We start from the raw sequence: 17,421 nt of genomic DNA on the forward strand, positions 1-17,421 counted from the left end.
ATGCTACATCATGAAGAAAAAGTTTTTAAAAAGTAAAAAAATAAATAAATCAAAACTTCATCAAATATACTTTATACACACACACACACACACCAGGAAGATGCGAAACTACAATTTATTTGTACATGTGGCGTTGTTTTATTCACATCCTGTAGAGGGCGCTGCAACTCCGGAAAAGGAAATTGCATTTTATGTCTTCAGTCGGTCATTCGGTGTTTGGATACACTGTAAAGAGGGACTAATGGAAAAAACCTCGCAATAAAATGGGTAAGCGATTACTGCATTATTTCTGCCAGCTAGGCGTAGCCTATATTACAAAACAGAATTCGTCCCTCTGAAATTATAAGACATGTGTTTGATTCTTATAATTCCGGCTATCAATGGATTAAAGGGAGTTCATCTATAACCAATATGTTGTCTGGCTGTGTAGATCTGTAGATGCGATTATATCTACCGTATGTGATCATGGGTAGGCAGTGGCAGCTGTTCGTGTTAACACAGATGAATTAGTGAATAAGACTTATGCATGTCTTATTCAGCAGCCGGTGATTGGTAAGGAGCTTTCCCGCAGCTGAGACTCGGGTTTAAACAGACAGTTTCGTTTTTTCTTTAAACATATGTTGGAATGACGTGTCTCTGAGTTCCGAAAAATTAATTTTGACGCGTTGATTCATACTAGAACCGCTTCCTGTTGCGTGAATGATGATTCGTTCTTTCATCTTATGACTCCACTGTGGCTTAATCCTGTCTGTGGAAGAAATCTCCTTTTTTAGAGGTCGATAATCGGTTTTATAGATTTTTATTTACGGACATTCACATTTAACCTGTTATCAATATCAATTCTGAATTGGATCACCGTTTGATGAGTCTCTAAAGAATAACACACACATAAAAAAAGGTAAAGCAACTTATTTAATTAATTGGTTTTATAATTACTCACCATTTTAATGTAAAATAAATAGTACAAAATTACAGCAATTAATTTTCAAGTGAGATGATGAAAATAAATGTGTGATCTTAGATCAAAGATCAAAAAATATTAGCATAAATAAAATGTATTAGGTTAATAATAATTGATAATATTTAGTCTAATGTTCCTTTAGTTATTATTGTGAAAAAGTAAAAATAAAATGTATTAAAATTCTGTTTAGCATAAAAATAATCATTATAATAATTCAGCAATTAATTTTTTAAGTATGAATATCTTTACAATTAGACAGCCTAAAACAAATATGAAAATACATTTTTGTCCTTTTTAGATCAGGCAAAACTATTTAATACACAAGTAGCAACAATTATTATTATTTATAAAATAATTAAATTGTGTAGTGAAGTCTAAAGATCCATTATTATGTCAAAAACAGAATTCTTTTTATTTTAATTTATTGTATTCATCATAATCAGTGTTGGGTGTAACTTAAGTTACATAATCAGATTACCTTTTTCAAGTAACTAGTAAAGTAATGCATTACTTTTTCAATTTACAACAAAATATCTAAGTTACTTTTTAACTCAAGTTACTTTGTTTTCACATTTATTGACTGACAGCTCTCCTGTCCTCATGTTGAGAGATATAGGGTGAGTGTTGTGTGCGAACGTTATGGTAGTTCTAGGTGAGAAAAAGTAATGCAAAAGTTTCATAACACATTACTTTTCATAAAAAGTAACTAAGTAACCCAATTAGTTACTTTTTAGGTAGTAACGCAATATTGTAATGCATTACTTTTAATAGTAAATTTCCCCAACACTGTTAATAAAAAAAGCAATATTGTTCGATCTTTAGTGTTTTTCTTTCTCATCAGCAAGGCGAGGAGAAGATGCCTCAACCCAAGGTGAAGCTGGTGGTGACAGGAGATGATTTCGGCTACTGCGAGAGAAGAAATCAAGGAATTGTGGATTGCTTCAGAGCTGGTGCGATCTCCAATGTCTCTCTTCTGGTGAATGCAGTCTCAGCGAAGCATGCGGCAGAGCTGGCCAAAAGGTACAGCAGCTGATTTCTAACTACGTTTGTTTGAAGCAGATAAATATGAAAATATGATATCAGTCTGAGTACTATGACACTTGACATACTTCCTTATGACATGTGAGCCTGTTGAACTTATTGCGTAAGATAAGAGTAGGCCTACATTTCATTCATTGATTCAGTTTATTCACTATAGATTTAAAAAATGGTAATAAAATATGACAAGATCTCAGAGTTAAACTGTGTCAGAAAAAATAATCTTAGTTATGTCAGATAACACTTAAGAACACATTGTCAGGTCATGAACTATAGTGTCCTGCACCCACTAGTAAAACCGTGTGTACAGTACAGTCCAAAAGTTTGGAACCACTAAGATTTTTAATGTTTTTAAAAGAAGTTTCGTCTGCTCACCAAGGCTACATTTATTTAATTAAAAATACAATAAAAACAGTAATATTGTGAAATATTATTACAATTTAAAATAACTGTTTTCTATTTGAATATATTTCACAAAGTAATTTATTCCTGTGATGCAAAGCTGAATTTTCAGCATCATTACTCCAGTCTTCAGTGTCACATGATCCTTCAGAAATCATTCTAATATGCTGATCTGCTGCTCAAGAAACATTTAATGTGTACAGTTGTACAAAATATTTGTGTACAATATTTTTTTTCAGGATTATTTGATGAATAGAAAGTTCAAAAGAACAGTGTTTATCTGAAATCTAATCTTTTGTAACATTATAAATGTCTTTACTGCCACTTTTGATTGATTTAATGCATCCTTGCTGAATAAAAGAATTCATTTCTTTCATTTCTTTTCAAAAAAAATAAAAATAAAAATTCTTACTGACCCCAAACTTTTGAACGGTAGTGTATAATGCTACAGAAGCTTTGTATTTCAGATAAATGCTGTTCTTTTGAACTTTCTATTCATCAAGGAATCCTGAAAAAAAAAAGTACACAACTGTTTTCAACATTGAAAATAATCATAATTTTTTCTTGAGCAGCAAATCAGCATATTAGAATGATTTCTGAAGGATCATGTGACACTGAAGACTGGAGTAACGATGCTGAAAATTCAGCTTTGCCATCACAGGAATAAATTACTTTGTCATATATATTTAAATAGTACACAGTTATTTTAAATTGTAATAATATTTCACAATATTACTGTTTTTTACTGTATTTTTAATTAAATAAATGTAGCCTTGGTGAGCAGACGAAACTTCTTTTAAAAACATTAAAAATCTTAGTGGTTCCAATCTTTTGGACTGTACTGTATGTATATATATATATATATATATATGTGTGTGTGTATATTACAAAAAAAATAAATTAAATAAAAGTTTGATTAAAATGGAAAATAAAAACCAAAAATATTTCAAAATCTTATTCAAATCTATAATAGTGTCTCAGTGATGCTAAAATAACACTGTTTCTCATTGCACAGGTATCACATCCCCATTGGACTCCATGCAAATCTCTCAGAGGGTCTTCCAGTGTCTCAGGAACTGAAGGGCTCAACAATCCTCAACAAGGATGGGTTCTTCCATGGGAAGATGGGCTTCAGGGAAGTTTTGCAGAGTGGCCAGCTCAAGATGTCAGAGGTACACAGGAACACACACCCATGTCCAACTGAAAGTCATATGGGAGTAAATTTAAATCTACATGACACTGAATGCTACGTGAGATATTATTCTCAAGCTTTTTTATTGATGTCTCTCCGCGGTTGAAACACTGGTTGAGTGATTACACGTAAACATATCTATGCATAGATCGTCTGTTCTTCTTCTTTTGCGCTTTTTCCTGTTGTGGCGGTTAGCAAGCAGTGTTGCGTTACAGTGCGCCCCCTTCTGGATTGGAGTGTGAATTGCCTGTGACTGACTGTATTTGTCGTTTGACTGTATGCACCGAATACATGTACCGTTACACCCCTAATACTTTTAAATTTGAAGACACACAATTGGATTCGTTTCGAACTATTTTCTTTGCTGAAATAGAGCAAAAACAGACATTATTCTATTTAAAAAAAAATAGTCTAAAATGTAAGTTACCTAATATTTTTTTGAACTGTTAAATCATCACATTTGCAATCATGCTGATATTCGGAAAAACGGCACTCTTGCTTGTGTGGTATTGCTTAACTATATCCATTAAAGGCCTAAAGCCTCTTCTGTTGAGAGACCTGTTTCAAGTGAAATGGATGAAACACACCAAAGGTGTGTCAAAGGTTGCTCAAAGTAGAACATTTGAGAACTTTATTATCTTGATCATATGAGATGTTATGACACTATTTACTCTTCAAACTCAAGTTTAAAGCAGCAGGTATGCAAAATATCTACTGCTATGTAATCAACCTAATCGGTGGTAAATTAAAAAGAGAGAACAACAAATACCAATAAAGACAAATAAAAATTAAGAAGGGTCGTATCATAATTTTATAAATTTTTTTTTTCTGAAGCTCACTAATGTTAGTCAAGAGGGTTTGCACCCAAAACAGATATTATAATTTTACATCATTTACCATTTCCACCTTCTCTCTGACCCTTTTTATTAGACAGCTTTATTAATAAAGCTTAGTTTCAATAGATGGTGTCTGACTGTAGATGAAGTTTTTCAGTATGTTTTCATTACAAACAAAGCCCATTTTTCATAATATAATCTCTTTTAAATGTACTCTATGAAACCATTTTAAAGTTTCAGACTTCAGAGCCAAGCAAAGCATTATGATTTAAAACACGTTTGTCTGATTCTTTTTACCCTGTGTTGTTTTGTCTGTTTAAAAGGTGGAGGTGGAGCTCAGAGCCCAGGTAAATCTTTTTTGTGAACTGGTTGGCCACATGCCCTACCATATGGACGGCCACCAGCATGTGCACGTGTTGCCAGGTAACAGTGGGTTTGTTTGAACAACCTTTTCACCATATAATAGCTGTCAATCCGTAATATGCTGATTCGCTGCTCAAGAAACATTCCTTATTATTATCAATGTTAAAAACAGTTGTGCTATTTTTGTGGAAACCGTAATACATTTTTTTCAGTATTCTTTGATGAATACAAAGTTCAAAAGAACAGCATTTATTAGACTCCTTTTGTAACATTTTAAATGCTTTTACTGTCACTTTTAATCAGTTTAATGTTCCCTTGTTAAATACAAGTATTAAGTTTCATTGTTACATTCTCCTTTTCATATTTGACTTTTTCCCCATTGTTTTCAGAGGTGCGAGAGGTGTTTGCCCAAGTTCTCTCTGATTTTGGGATCACCTATACACGAGTCCCCATAGAACCTGGTCTTAAATTTTGCACCTTCCTCCCGCCCCATCTGCGAGAGTTCAACTCGCAGGTTGAAAAAGACGCCCTTGACTCTATCGAGGTCTTTCACCGACACGGAATTAGGTTTGTGAGGCAACATTTTAAATGGTTTAATATTTTAGAAAATATTTTTTAAAAATTTGTCTTCAATATCCTTGTATAGTTATCAGGACAGGTTTGACACTACAGGCCCTATCATACACCCGGCACTATGCGACGCCAGGCGCAATGCAGTTATCATTTTCACGTCCAGCGCCACATTGTTTAAATAGAAAATGCACTCGCGCCCATCTGTTCGCCCATGGGTGTGCTAGTCTGAAAACTAGGTGTGTTCAGGCACGTTGCTATTTTAAGGCAACTGAAAATGACAATTTTTTTATTTAAAGGTGCCCTAGAATCAAAAATTGAATTTATCTTGGCATAGTTGAATAACAAGAGTTCAGTACAAGGAAATGACATACAGTGAGTCTCAAACTCCATTGTTTCCTCCTTCTTATGTAAATCTCATTTGTTTAAAAGACCTCCGAAGAACAGGCGAATCTCAACATAACACCGACTGTTACGTAACAATCGGGATCATTAATATGTACGCCCCCAATATTTGCATATGCCAGCCCATGTTCAAAGCATTAGACAAGGGCAGCCAGTATTAATGTCTGGAACTGTGCACAGCTGAATCATCAGACTAGGTAAGCAAGCAAGAACAACAACAGCGAAAAATGGCAGATGGAGCAATAATAACTGACATGATCCATGATTACATGATATTTTTAGTGATATTTGTAAATTGTCTTTCTAAATGTTTCGTTAGCATGTTGCTAATGTACTGTTAAATGTGGTTAAAGTTACCATAGTTTATTACTGTATTCACGGAGACAAAAGCCGTCGCTATTTTCATTTTTAAACACTTGCAGTCTGTATAATGCATAAACACATCTTCATTCTTTATAAATCTCTCCAACAGTGTGTAATGTTAGCCCGTTAGCCACGGAGCACAGCCTCAAACTCATTCAGAATCAAATGTAAACATCCAAATAAATACTATACTCACATACATGAAGTATGCATGACGAACATCTTGTAAAGAACCCTTTTAGGGTTATATTAGCTGTGTGAACTTTGTAAATGCACTGTATTATAGTCGAGAGCTCGGGGGGGCAGGGAGCGCGCGATTTAAAGGGGCCGCATCCTGAATCAGTGCATAGTTAATGATGCCCTAAAATAGGCAAAAATTTAAAAAAATCTATGGGGTATTTTGAGCTGAAACTTCACAGACACATTCAGGGGACACATTAGACTTATATTACATCTTGTAAAAACTGGTTCTAGGACACCTTTAAAGGATGCGTTAGTAATATGCACCTATAGGCACATACGCTCTGCTTGTTACACACAGGGACGCGCTGCAGCACGCAAACATTTTATTCATACTTTTTTTTTTGTTTGAGAACAGAAGAACACCTTATATAACAGAAAAGGAACAAAACAGTATAAGTATAACAACGTTTGTCATATATTACATATAAACCTTAAGTCATTTCACCAGTACATTATATCAGTAAACATTTATATACACTTACAAATACAATTATCTAAACCACAGAGGAACTTGTTATTTCCTCCGTTTGTTCTCAAAGATTTGCATTTGCAGCCAAAGTATATATGTGAGTCTTTCCAGTTCTCTAACCTCTGTTACTATTTGGAACCAGTCTTCTTTCGTAGGTGGGTCTTCCTTGTACCATTTCCTGGTTATTGCCTTTTTACTTGTTGCCAGTAAAATCTTAAAGGGTTAGTTCACCCAAAAATTAAAATTCTGTCATTAATCACACCCGTAAGACCACAAGGCATGTATCAAATTGCCAAAGTCATGTGATTTCAGTAAACGAGACTTCGTTACATCATAAGTGTTTCGAAAAGTTTCGAAATTTCAATGGTTGACCACTGGGGGGCGTGACTTTGATACATGCTCTGAAACACTGATTCGAAACAAAAGATTCGTAAAACTTCGAAGCTTCATGAAGCAGTGTTTTGAAATCGCCCATCACTAGATATTGTTGAATAAAGTCGCTATTTTGTTTTTTTTGGCACACAAAAAGTATTCTCGTCACTTCATAACATTAAGGTTGAACCACTGTAGTCACATGAACTGTTTTAAATATGTCTTTAGTAGCTTTTTGGGCATTTGAAAGTGTTAATTATCTTGCTGGCAATGGAGGCCTCACTGAGCCATCGGATTTTATCAAAAATATCTTAATTTGTGTTCTGAAGATGAACGAAGGTCTTACAAGTGTGAAACGACATGAGGGTGAGTAATTAATGACAGAATTTTCATTTTTGGGTGAACTAACCCTTTAAATAAATATTTGTCATCTTTTCCAACCTCATCTGGAATATCTCCCAAATATAGAACAGAAAATGATTTTGGTATATGTAGAGTGAAAATACTATTAATAATAGACAATACAACCTCCCAAAAACTATTCACCTTTGTACATGGCCAAAAATATGTGTATGATGGGCTTTTTCTACCCCACAGTTCCTCCAGCATGGGTGAGAGGTTCTCGTTTGTAATTCTTTAAGTTTTGGTGTGTTAAAAAAGCTAGTCGATCACACAAACATTTAAAAATATTAAAAATAAAAGAGAAGCATTTAGTCTTCCCGCTTTCAAATTCCGCTAGGTAAATAGCGAATCCGCCATGATGCGAGCGCACCAGGCTTTTAAAGGGAATGGGAGATGACGCTCTGATTGGTTTAATGCACGTTACACCCAAAACACACTCATGATTCATTAAGAGACTAGGTACAACCTTTTTGACCATGCGCCTGGAGCACTGGCCATTTTTTCCATTGTTAAACTAGCAAAAGAGGATTCGGACACGCCCTAAGTGCACTTGCACCATGCACCTCAGATCATGTGCTTAGATAGGGCCTTACATTTTGTCTGTCTATAAATAGTCAATTTTGTCCTTCATAAGCAGGCACGGTATAAACAAAATATGCATTTAATGAGTTTTCCACTTTATATTCATCTATCCTCAGGTGGCCTGATGTATACCTGGGCCTAAGCACCATGGGTAAGAACATGTCTGTGCCCAACCTGAAACGTGCTTTGGGCTTCACGCTGGAAGCTTCACTGGATGACGGTGTGACTTCCCCATTGATTCTGACGCAGTCCGACGACGCAGCGACCGACTTCTATCGACCAGTTACAGCAGAGCTTATGGTGCATCCGGGATATCCGAGTCAACCTCACCAGGGTGGATGTGGAGAAGGACCAGATGACTTCTCACAGTCCGCAGACAGACTACACGAGCTGAATACTTTGAGGGACCCTTTGGTGCTTCACTACTACAGGCAACAGGGGATCCACCTCTGTGCCTTTAAAGACTTTTAAACACTTTTAAACACATCTGAGGCATTTCAAACAGAATAGGAAATAAGATCATAACCCATACCTCAAAAGGTGGATTAGTTCTATTACAGTCTGAATGCTTGGTTTGGGCAGAAAATCAGCATTCAGTTACTTTGTGCTGCTTCTAAAGCCCATACTAAACAAAATTTGAAGCTGCTACCTGTTAAAGTACAGCCAAAACAACTGTAATACTGTAATTTCACCCAAGTTACTATAAGATTGACTTGTTTTTAAATTATTTTAGAAGTTTTTTTTTTTTAATGGAGAGCTGCTCCAGGCCAGATCTTATAATATGAAGGTGCCATTTTAATTGGCTTTGATCCAAAAACTTTTGCCTCATTTAAGCAGCAATTTCTCTCAAATATTGCAGAGGATTGTAAAATCCAATAGCAATCTGTATTTATTACTGTAACGTACTATATTATGAAGATTTTAACATGTAGCAATTACTTTATATTTAAAAATCAATGGTATTTTTAAGGAACAATGTTTTTAATGAATGTATTTATGATATTTTTATGAACTTGAATTAAAAGCAGAGTACCGTTTACTCTGGATTTTTTTTCTGAAACTTGAAAGTATTATGCTTTAGCATTGAAAGTAAAAACAGCACACTAATTTTGCACTTAATATCTTGTACTAGTGATTAACACTAGAACATTACATAAAGGATAAACATTTAGATCAGCTAATGGCACCAAAGAAATACATGTGCATGTGTATGTATTTGAACACTGAGCATCCATCCTATTGAAACTCATTCAGAACTAGGTCAAAATAGCCTTTATTTGGAGAGTTCAACCTTTTGTCACATATTAGGATTAACATGTTTATAACCTGTGTATATTAAATTCAGGCCATTGATGGCATTTCAGATTAAGCTGTAATTGAAGCAACAGTTCGGACTTTAAGTAGTAGTCTTCATAAATATATAGTTTACTAATGCTAATATATTCAGGTTAAACAATCGCCGAACTCTTTAGTTAGAATTTGATTTCATCACACAGTTCCGTAATGCTCTTTTAAACTGGGGCATCCCAGAAAAAACATTTTGATTGGTTGAATTTAATAGGAAATCCCTGACCAGTCTGTAGATTAGCACACCCAAAGCAACAAAGTGAATTTAGCCAATGTTTGAGTATAACAGTATCCCCTGTGCTTGGTCTTCCTCTTTTATTTCAGTACACAAAATGGAGCGTTTTTAAAGTCTGCATGAAAATAAGCCTTTAAGAAGAAAAGAAAAAAAATGACATTGAGAAGAGAGCAAGGGGCTTATTTGAGGCATACCGCAAGAGACTTCACCCGAATGCATAAGCAAAGATTACTTAAATATCTTGAACTAAAGAAAGCCCAAAGAACCTCGTCAATTTTGCATTATAAAGTTAAACTCTTAAGATGGAATTTGACAGATTGAATAATATAGTTTAAAGAAAATGTAGAGAATGTTCTAGAAAACTCACGGTCAACTACTGTGTTTATTCTGTGTTGGGAGAAAATAGGAATAATATTCTTCAGTAGCGTACATCTCTGTATATCTAGGGGCCGTTTCCATGTTTAAACCCAAATAATCAATAATATACAAGAACGTCCTATGAAACACGTTAAAAGAGAGATGTTTAAAACTAGTGATCATCATGGAAAATTACGTTCACTCACACAAAGAGCATCGTTTTCATCCTTCCTTTTTCATTTGCGAAACAAAAGTATTTCATAGCAATATTGGCTCCTAAGCCACCTTTGTTTCTGACTTTACAGTGGTTTTGCTGATTCGAGGCTTGGTAAAGGGCTGAAAGTAGCCTGTTCCTCAGACCCAACAAGTGCAGTGAAAGTAAAAAGGGTTATATGAAATAATCGCTTGCCCTCCCTGAAAAACTCCAGCTGCGTAACCTCCATTCCTCCTTAATGTCTCCTTTTTGTTTTGTGGAAGTCAAAAAAAAAAAAAACACACATGTAAGAAGAGGGAACAACATAATAATAATAATATACATGATAAATTACAATCCACTTTGTTTTAAATGAACTGTCACTTCCAAAAGTAATTTCTGAAAGTTTTGTGTAATAATGCAATGATTCATTTTCTCATTACAAAAGGGTCAAACAGCATTCATTACTGAAACACCCTGTACAATTTCCAACTTCTTTCTCTTAAGTTATTCTCTAACCAAATTTTGATGCTTTTATACTTCAGAAAGAAAAAAAATAAACAACATAGTAAAAAGTTAGTAAGGGCCTCAAGCTAACACCAGAAACTCAGAAACTCGGATGTCCTCACGGTGTCCTGCTTCAAGACGGAGGCAGCAGCTGCGCTGTACTTCTCCAGCTCGACTAGAGTGACACGTGGAAAGGAGAGGAGAAGGAGGGAAAGCGGGAGGGAGGGATAGAGGATGGCAATTGGGTGTCGGGAGGAAGGTAGTAGAGCGAGGGGAAGAGGATCAGAGTAGGAGGGGTCTGGGGCTACACACTTGTCTGGTATTGTTAGTCCACTGGCCGCTTTTCGCCATGTTTCTTTGTAAACTCTTCTGCATTCTTAAAGAATTTTTTACGGTCTTTTGAGTATTCTTCTGCTAGGTCGGCCCTCAGAGGGTGTTCTGGCTGTGGGTCGTTCACCAGGGCAATGAGCGACTGAATTACTGGAAAAGAAGGGGAAAGAATGTACATTGTCATTGATTCCAGAAACAAAAAGTGATGGTATGTTTCTAAAAAAAAAAAAAAAAAAAAAAAAAAAAAAAAAAAAAAAAAGGAATTCTTATTGTTACCAACAGATATCTATGGTATGGGCAAAACCTGAAATGCTGGTTATGCAGGAAATAAGAACCCATGCATGTTTAATGTACTATACAAAACTTGAATGTATACTAATGTAATTAATACAACTACAATACAAAACTCTGGATAAAATCATTAGAAGCTCGTTTCCGCCACCGAATAAAAAATAAAGTTAACTGCGACATTTTATCTCATGATTCTGACTTTTTTTCCCCGAAGAATTGTTATATAAAAACAAAACTTGAATGTATGCTAATGTAATTAAAGGTGCTAAAGAGGATCTTTTCGTCGACTGAGAAACCAAAGACTGTTAGTGAGGTTTTTGAAATGAGCGCATGCGTAAGAACAACCCCCCTCCTTCACAGCTCATTTCGAGGTGCACGACTATTGGAACACGAGTGTTTACCACCGGCATTCGCTGTGTCGTGTTTGTGGATTCATTATGTCGGACTCACCGCAGGTAACTCATAATCTGCAGTTGTTACTCCTGTCTCCTGACAAAAACATTGCATGCAGCGCCTGTGGAGTGTGGAAAGTTACTGGAGCGTGCAGCCGCGCTCGTCTCGCACAAGGAACGTCATGGCAGTGATTGACAAGCCAGAGGGCCAATCGTTTACGCGATCATCGCGTAAACGGTTGGCTGATGTTTTTAAGGCCCTACCTCGTGCACAGATGATGTATATTAATATTATTCCTTTCAGTGCACCTAATAAATAGTCTTTTATCAGTTAGTAAAGACAGTTTCAAGTAATATTGCAAAAATGTATAAAACAAAACATCCTCTTTAGCACCTTTAATACAACTACAATACAAAACTCTTGATAAAATCGATAGAAGCTCGTTTCCGCCACTGAATAAAAAAATAAAGTTAACTGCAACATTTTATCTCATGATTCTGACTTTTTTTTGTTTCCCGAAGAATTGTTATATAAAGTCGCAATTGCAAGTTATAAAGTCAGAATATATTAGTGATATAAAGTTGAAATTGCGTGTGACTGAATGTCAGAATTGTGTGACAAACTCGCAGTTCTGATTTTATAACATGCAACTGCGACTTTGTCACGCAATTCTGAGAAAAGAAGTTAGAATTGTGAGATACAAACTCACAATTGCATGAAAAAAAGTAAAAATTGTGAGATGTAAACTCGCAATTGTGAGAAAAAAGAAAATCAGAATTGTGAGATAAAAAGTCGCAATTATCTTTTACATTTTTTTATTCCATGGTGGAAACAAGCTTCCATAAAAATCCCACCTAAACAGCTAAAACTAGGAGTTTAGTACTGCGTGATCTCAACTTGGCAAGAGTAATCTAGTTTTCTGAAGAAATGTGTGACATTACAAGAATGCTTTAAACGATCACATTTCATCTACAAAGCTGCAATAACTAATAACTGCAAGAACAGCAGATTCGATACAATCATATACACTACCGTTGAAAAGTCTGGGGTCTGTAAGATTTGAAAATGTTTTTGAAAGAAGTCTTCTGCTCACCAAGCCTGCATTTATTTGTTCGAAAATACGGTAAAAACTGTAATATTGTAAAATATTAAAATTGTTTCTATTTGAATATATTTTAAAATGGCGATACATTTTTTTTTTTCAGGATTCCCTGGTGAATAGGTTCAAAAGAACTTTTTATTTGAAATAGAAATCTTTTATAACATAAATGTCTTTACTGCTACTTTTGATCAATTTAATGCATCCTTGCTGAATAAAAGTATTCATGTCATGTCAAAAATCTTACGGACCCTAAATTTTTTGAATGGTAGTGTATATCAAGATTTCTATTAAAATATGCATTCTTATTTCTTTCAGTACTAATAAATTCAGCTTTAAATCATCCCTATAAGTGTGACCCTGGACCACAAAACCAGTAATAAGTCGCATGGGTATATTTGTAGCAATAGCCAACTATACACTGTATGGGTCAAAATGATCCATTTTTCTTTTATGCCAAAAATCATTAGGATATTAAAGTAAAGATCATGTTCCATGAAGATATTTTGTTAATTTTCTACCATAAATATCAAAAAATTATTTTTGTAAGTAATATGCGTTGCTAAGGACTTCATTTGAACAACTTTAAAGGTGATTTTCACAATATTTAGATTTTTGCACCCTCAGATTCCAGATTTTCAAATAGATGTATCTCGGCCAAATATTGTCCTATCCTAACAAACCGTACATCAATTCAGATGATGTCTGGAATCTCAATTTCAATAAAAAATTGACCCCTATGACTGGTTTTGTGGTCCAGGGTCTCAATTTAGTCTTAACATAATCTTCATCTTTATAAAACAAACCTGAATAAAAAAAGATTAATCTATGTAAAGTTAGGTTGGTCAATGAGATGAAGAAAAAAAAAAAAAAAAAAGGGTGTTGTCTACTATATATATACAGATGTTCAGTGAATACAAACATCACAAAGTCTTCTATTTGTTCATGATTTACACATAATAAATGACGACAAGACCGAGAGTGTATATTGGTGCTTTTCCACTACGTGGAACGACTTGGCATGGTTTGGTTTGCTTTTCCGCTGCAGTTTAGTACCGCTTGAAAGTGGGTGGGATTATAGACTGATCCTTGTAGTTGCACCGCCTTTACTGCCATGGATCCACTCCTCACCTACCAACAAGTCTGCACCTCGTCTACTGACCACAATACAGCCATTTCTTTTTTCAAGTTGCGTGTGGCGGTCGTTTAAAGCAAGTCGTTTAAAAAAAGTTGTGCGAACAAATGATACTGCGGTGGCTGTTACTGACTATTTAAATCTAACAGGTTTGGTGTCTTGTGTTTCAAATCCAATGATGTTGGTTGTGATGATTCTCTCGGACAGTGATCAGTGATCTGCAGTGTTTACACGTCACATTTAGTATCGGTACGGCGCGCTTGAAACCTCTACCGAGGTAGTGCGAGCTGTCCCATGCAGTGGAAAAGCGCCATATGAGAGCTTTAGCAGTCCGAGTCATGTGGCGGTTTCAGGAATATTGCAGCGCATCTCACCTTGGTCAGTTTTGGTGGCTGGTTTCCAGTTCTCTGCGCTTATGACAGGCAGGCAGACCTGTCCCTTCTCGTCAATGTTGGGGTGGTAGATCTTCGTTTTGAACGTGATCTTCGGTGGTTTGAATGGGTACTCTGCAGGGAAGATGATCTCGATCCTGAACGCCCCTTTGTCATATGGAGGGTTGTCCTGTGGGAGAATAAGGTTAAATGAGGTGAGCACAGCTTAGTCTATATGGTATATAATTAGAAACAAATGGATGTTGACAACAGGACAGAAGGGTGAATGCATGTAGTATGAGATCAGATATGGCTGACTGCATTATAAAAGCATGGATTTCATCCAGGTCTAAATGCAGTCTAGCTCTAAAATGCACGAGAAATATGTTCAACAATGACCATATTGAAACTTAAGCAATGTTTTAGTACAGTGGTGCCCAAACTTTTTACTACAAAACTGACTGAGGGCCATGGGCCAAAAGTACATATTGCTTTATATCCAATAATATTATATTAAAATTTACATCAAGTCAAATTCACTTATGTTCTCTACATTTCAATACTAAAATAAAAGATAAATTAGAAAATAAGATGCTTCAATGGCATGTTTTTTTCCCCATATTTCTCCCCCTCTTGTAATATGGCATGACAGACAGGCCAAATCAAAGGTCATCAAAGGTCAGCCATTTTTGGCCCACAGGCCATGGTTTGGGTATCTGTTTTAGTATCTACAAAACACTTCACATGCAAATATACAGTATCGTAATCGTAATGCTATGCTATAACATAATTCCCAGGCTTGACTTTATGCATATGCAAATAACATGTAAATACAATTCATAAAAGAATGATGAAATCTGAACATTTAGTAAACTTACTGGAACAATGAGGCCTTGCCATGTCAATATGTTCGATTCATCAACTTGAATGTTACGGAAGTTTTTCATTCCAGATTTGCGGATTTCTTCAAGCTCCTGATAAAAACAAGGGTTGTAAACAAGGATGTGTTAGATACTATTAGTGGGTTTGCAACTTTTACTTGTGGAGCAGAAATATAGAAACTCTGAGATGGTTAAGTTTATGATAAAGAAATCTTTCTTTATAGCACAATCACCATTAATTAGGTATTTACAAAGTGCAAATAAATGAATTAGGAATTACAGTGGAGTTTACAACATTGGCCAACAGCTTCTATGGATCTATATTATGGTCAAGACACCATAGCCAAGAGTAACCTGAGCCAGGTCTTGACCTAATGAGTCGGAGAAATTACCCCTTCCTCAGCAGCTTACTGTAAATAACTGACCCGAAGTACAAGTTAATACAACAACAAACCACACTATAAATGTCTGAAGGACCATGCAGCATCATATCCAAAAACTATTGCTCTAACATAATGCTGTCTGAGATGTCTATTCACTTCCACATACGGCTGCAACTAATTATTACATTGAAAATCGATTAATCTGTCAATTATTCCACTGACTAATCGACAAATAAATCGGATTAAACACCAAATTTCTATCTATCTATATATATAGCCTGTGTCCACTGCTATAGTCCAGTTGTGTATTGTCTATAGAAATGTTATTAACTCCTGTAAAGTGGCATGACTTGTGATGTTTTCTGTGCACAGCACTCAGACATAATAGATAATCAAATTAGTTATTGATTATTTTCATTATGCAATTTATCAATTAGTTGTCCTAGTCACAAGTTCATAATGTATTAAATGAAACATCAACAATTACATATTCAAAAATAGGTACTATAGAAAGAGTGTGTTTTTACTGTCCTGTGAGGATTACCCATTTCCTACCATTGCCACTGAGAGATGATTGACATTTACAGCCTCTCTTATCTAACAAGGAAGTAAACTGGTTAAGATGATCATTGTGACACAAAAAGTCTATTAACTGTACATAAACACCCTAAAACCTCAAATATAAGGCAATTCGGACGGTTTAACCTACAAAATAGACTGGTCAGACACCTATAAGTGGTTAAAAACAGGTTTGTGAATGAAGTGATTTAGACAAGACGGAAGTTCATAAAGCGAAAGCTTGTTGTGAAGCCAGTTACACTTTCGGTTTTTTATATAAAGGGCGTTACTGCATCTTACCACCTGAAACCCACCAAAACGTCTTATTTAAATAATAGCCTTATTATTTGTATTATTTTAAGCTTTGAATGTAAAAATGGCGTCGATTTTAGCTTAAAATTGACACATGTTGCTGGTTTGGTCCCTCTGAGTCATCTCTTAACGTCACTGCAGTGGGTTTAAAACATCAAGATTCGGATAAAATGATCTATTAGGTCTTATAACAGCCGTTTAATTTAAATTTATGGCATTTAGATGACTCGGATTTGTTTGAATCAACCGAATCCGTTCTGACGGAACTCATCGCATTAGACTCCTATACACTATATTGCTGTCATTCACTCGCTGTCAATGAATGAAAGGACTTGTTAAGACACTGAATTCTACTCTAACGTGCCCTTTGACCCACTGTCTCTCAAATCTCGAACCCAAAACCCTGTTCTAGAGTCCCGCGGCCTCCACCGGCGCTTTTCCTCCTTCATGTTTGGAAACGCGAAGCGAGCCGAGTCATCGAGTGAGAGAACCGCTCGTACCAACGCCGATCAAGCCGCAACGAACAATCGAATCGCATTTTCGACGAGTTAAACTTCATGTTTAAACCTCTATCGCGTCGTCGTGTGTGGTAACTCTTTATATGCGATGTAAAAAGTATGAGGTTTAGACGTCTACCTTGTGTAGTCTCCTGCTCGCCGCCATCTTGAATCTTTCAACTACTACCAGGATGCACCGCGCGGCGCAGCGATGGAATCATGAGCTCGTGCGCGTTTTTAAAACTTCGGTTGATCTGGGATCAGATTTAATATTCGCGCACAACCGACACAACAGGCGAGACAGGAGCGCGAATAATGATCTCAGGTCAGCATC

At 35.7% G+C, this 17,421-nt stretch overlaps 2 protein-coding genes across 4 annotated transcripts; one reads left to right on the forward strand and one right to left on the reverse strand.

The window, feature by feature from the left end:
* The first annotated feature begins 155 nt into the window (after nucleotides 1–155).
* ydjc (YdjC chitooligosaccharide deacetylase homolog) lies at nucleotides 156–9,237 on the forward strand. 3 transcript variants are annotated; one of them, XM_048188874.1, is made up of 6 exons: nucleotides 156–267; nucleotides 1,803–1,981; nucleotides 3,417–3,573; nucleotides 4,753–4,852; nucleotides 5,182–5,359; nucleotides 8,315–9,237. In XM_048188874.1, exons 2-6 carry the CDS (start codon nucleotides 1,818–1,820, stop codon nucleotides 8,667–8,669), a joined length of 954 nt encoding a protein of 317 aa, XP_048044831.1. In that variant the 5' UTR covers nucleotides 156–267; nucleotides 1,803–1,817; the 3' UTR covers nucleotides 8,670–9,237. The 3 variants fall into 3 exon arrangements, with proteins under 3 accessions (XP_048044831.1, XP_048044833.1, XP_048044832.1); XM_048188876.1 differs by lacking the exon at nucleotides 156–267 and adding an exon at nucleotides 410–552; XM_048188875.1 differs by lacking the exon at nucleotides 156–267 and adding an exon at nucleotides 588–898.
* A 218-nt stretch (nucleotides 9,238–9,455) lies between these two features.
* Nucleotides 9,456–17,376, reverse strand: ube2l3b (ubiquitin-conjugating enzyme E2L 3b). Its single transcript, XM_048188878.1, has 4 exons — nucleotides 17,227–17,376; nucleotides 15,335–15,430; nucleotides 14,460–14,646; nucleotides 9,456–11,317 (listed from the first exon to the last, which is right to left on the reverse strand). The coding sequence occupies exons 1-4, from the start codon at nucleotides 17,251–17,253 to the stop codon at nucleotides 11,163–11,165; spliced, it is 465 nt and encodes a 154-aa protein (XP_048044835.1). The 5' UTR covers nucleotides 17,254–17,376; the 3' UTR covers nucleotides 9,456–11,162.
* Nucleotides 17,377–17,421: the final 45 nt, after the last annotated feature.

Source organism: Megalobrama amblycephala, linkage group LG4 (assembly GCF_018812025.1).
Source record: "Megalobrama amblycephala isolate DHTTF-2021 linkage group LG4, ASM1881202v1, whole genome shotgun sequence".
Taxonomy (NCBI): Eukaryota; Metazoa; Chordata; class Actinopteri; order Cypriniformes; family Xenocyprididae; genus Megalobrama; species Megalobrama amblycephala.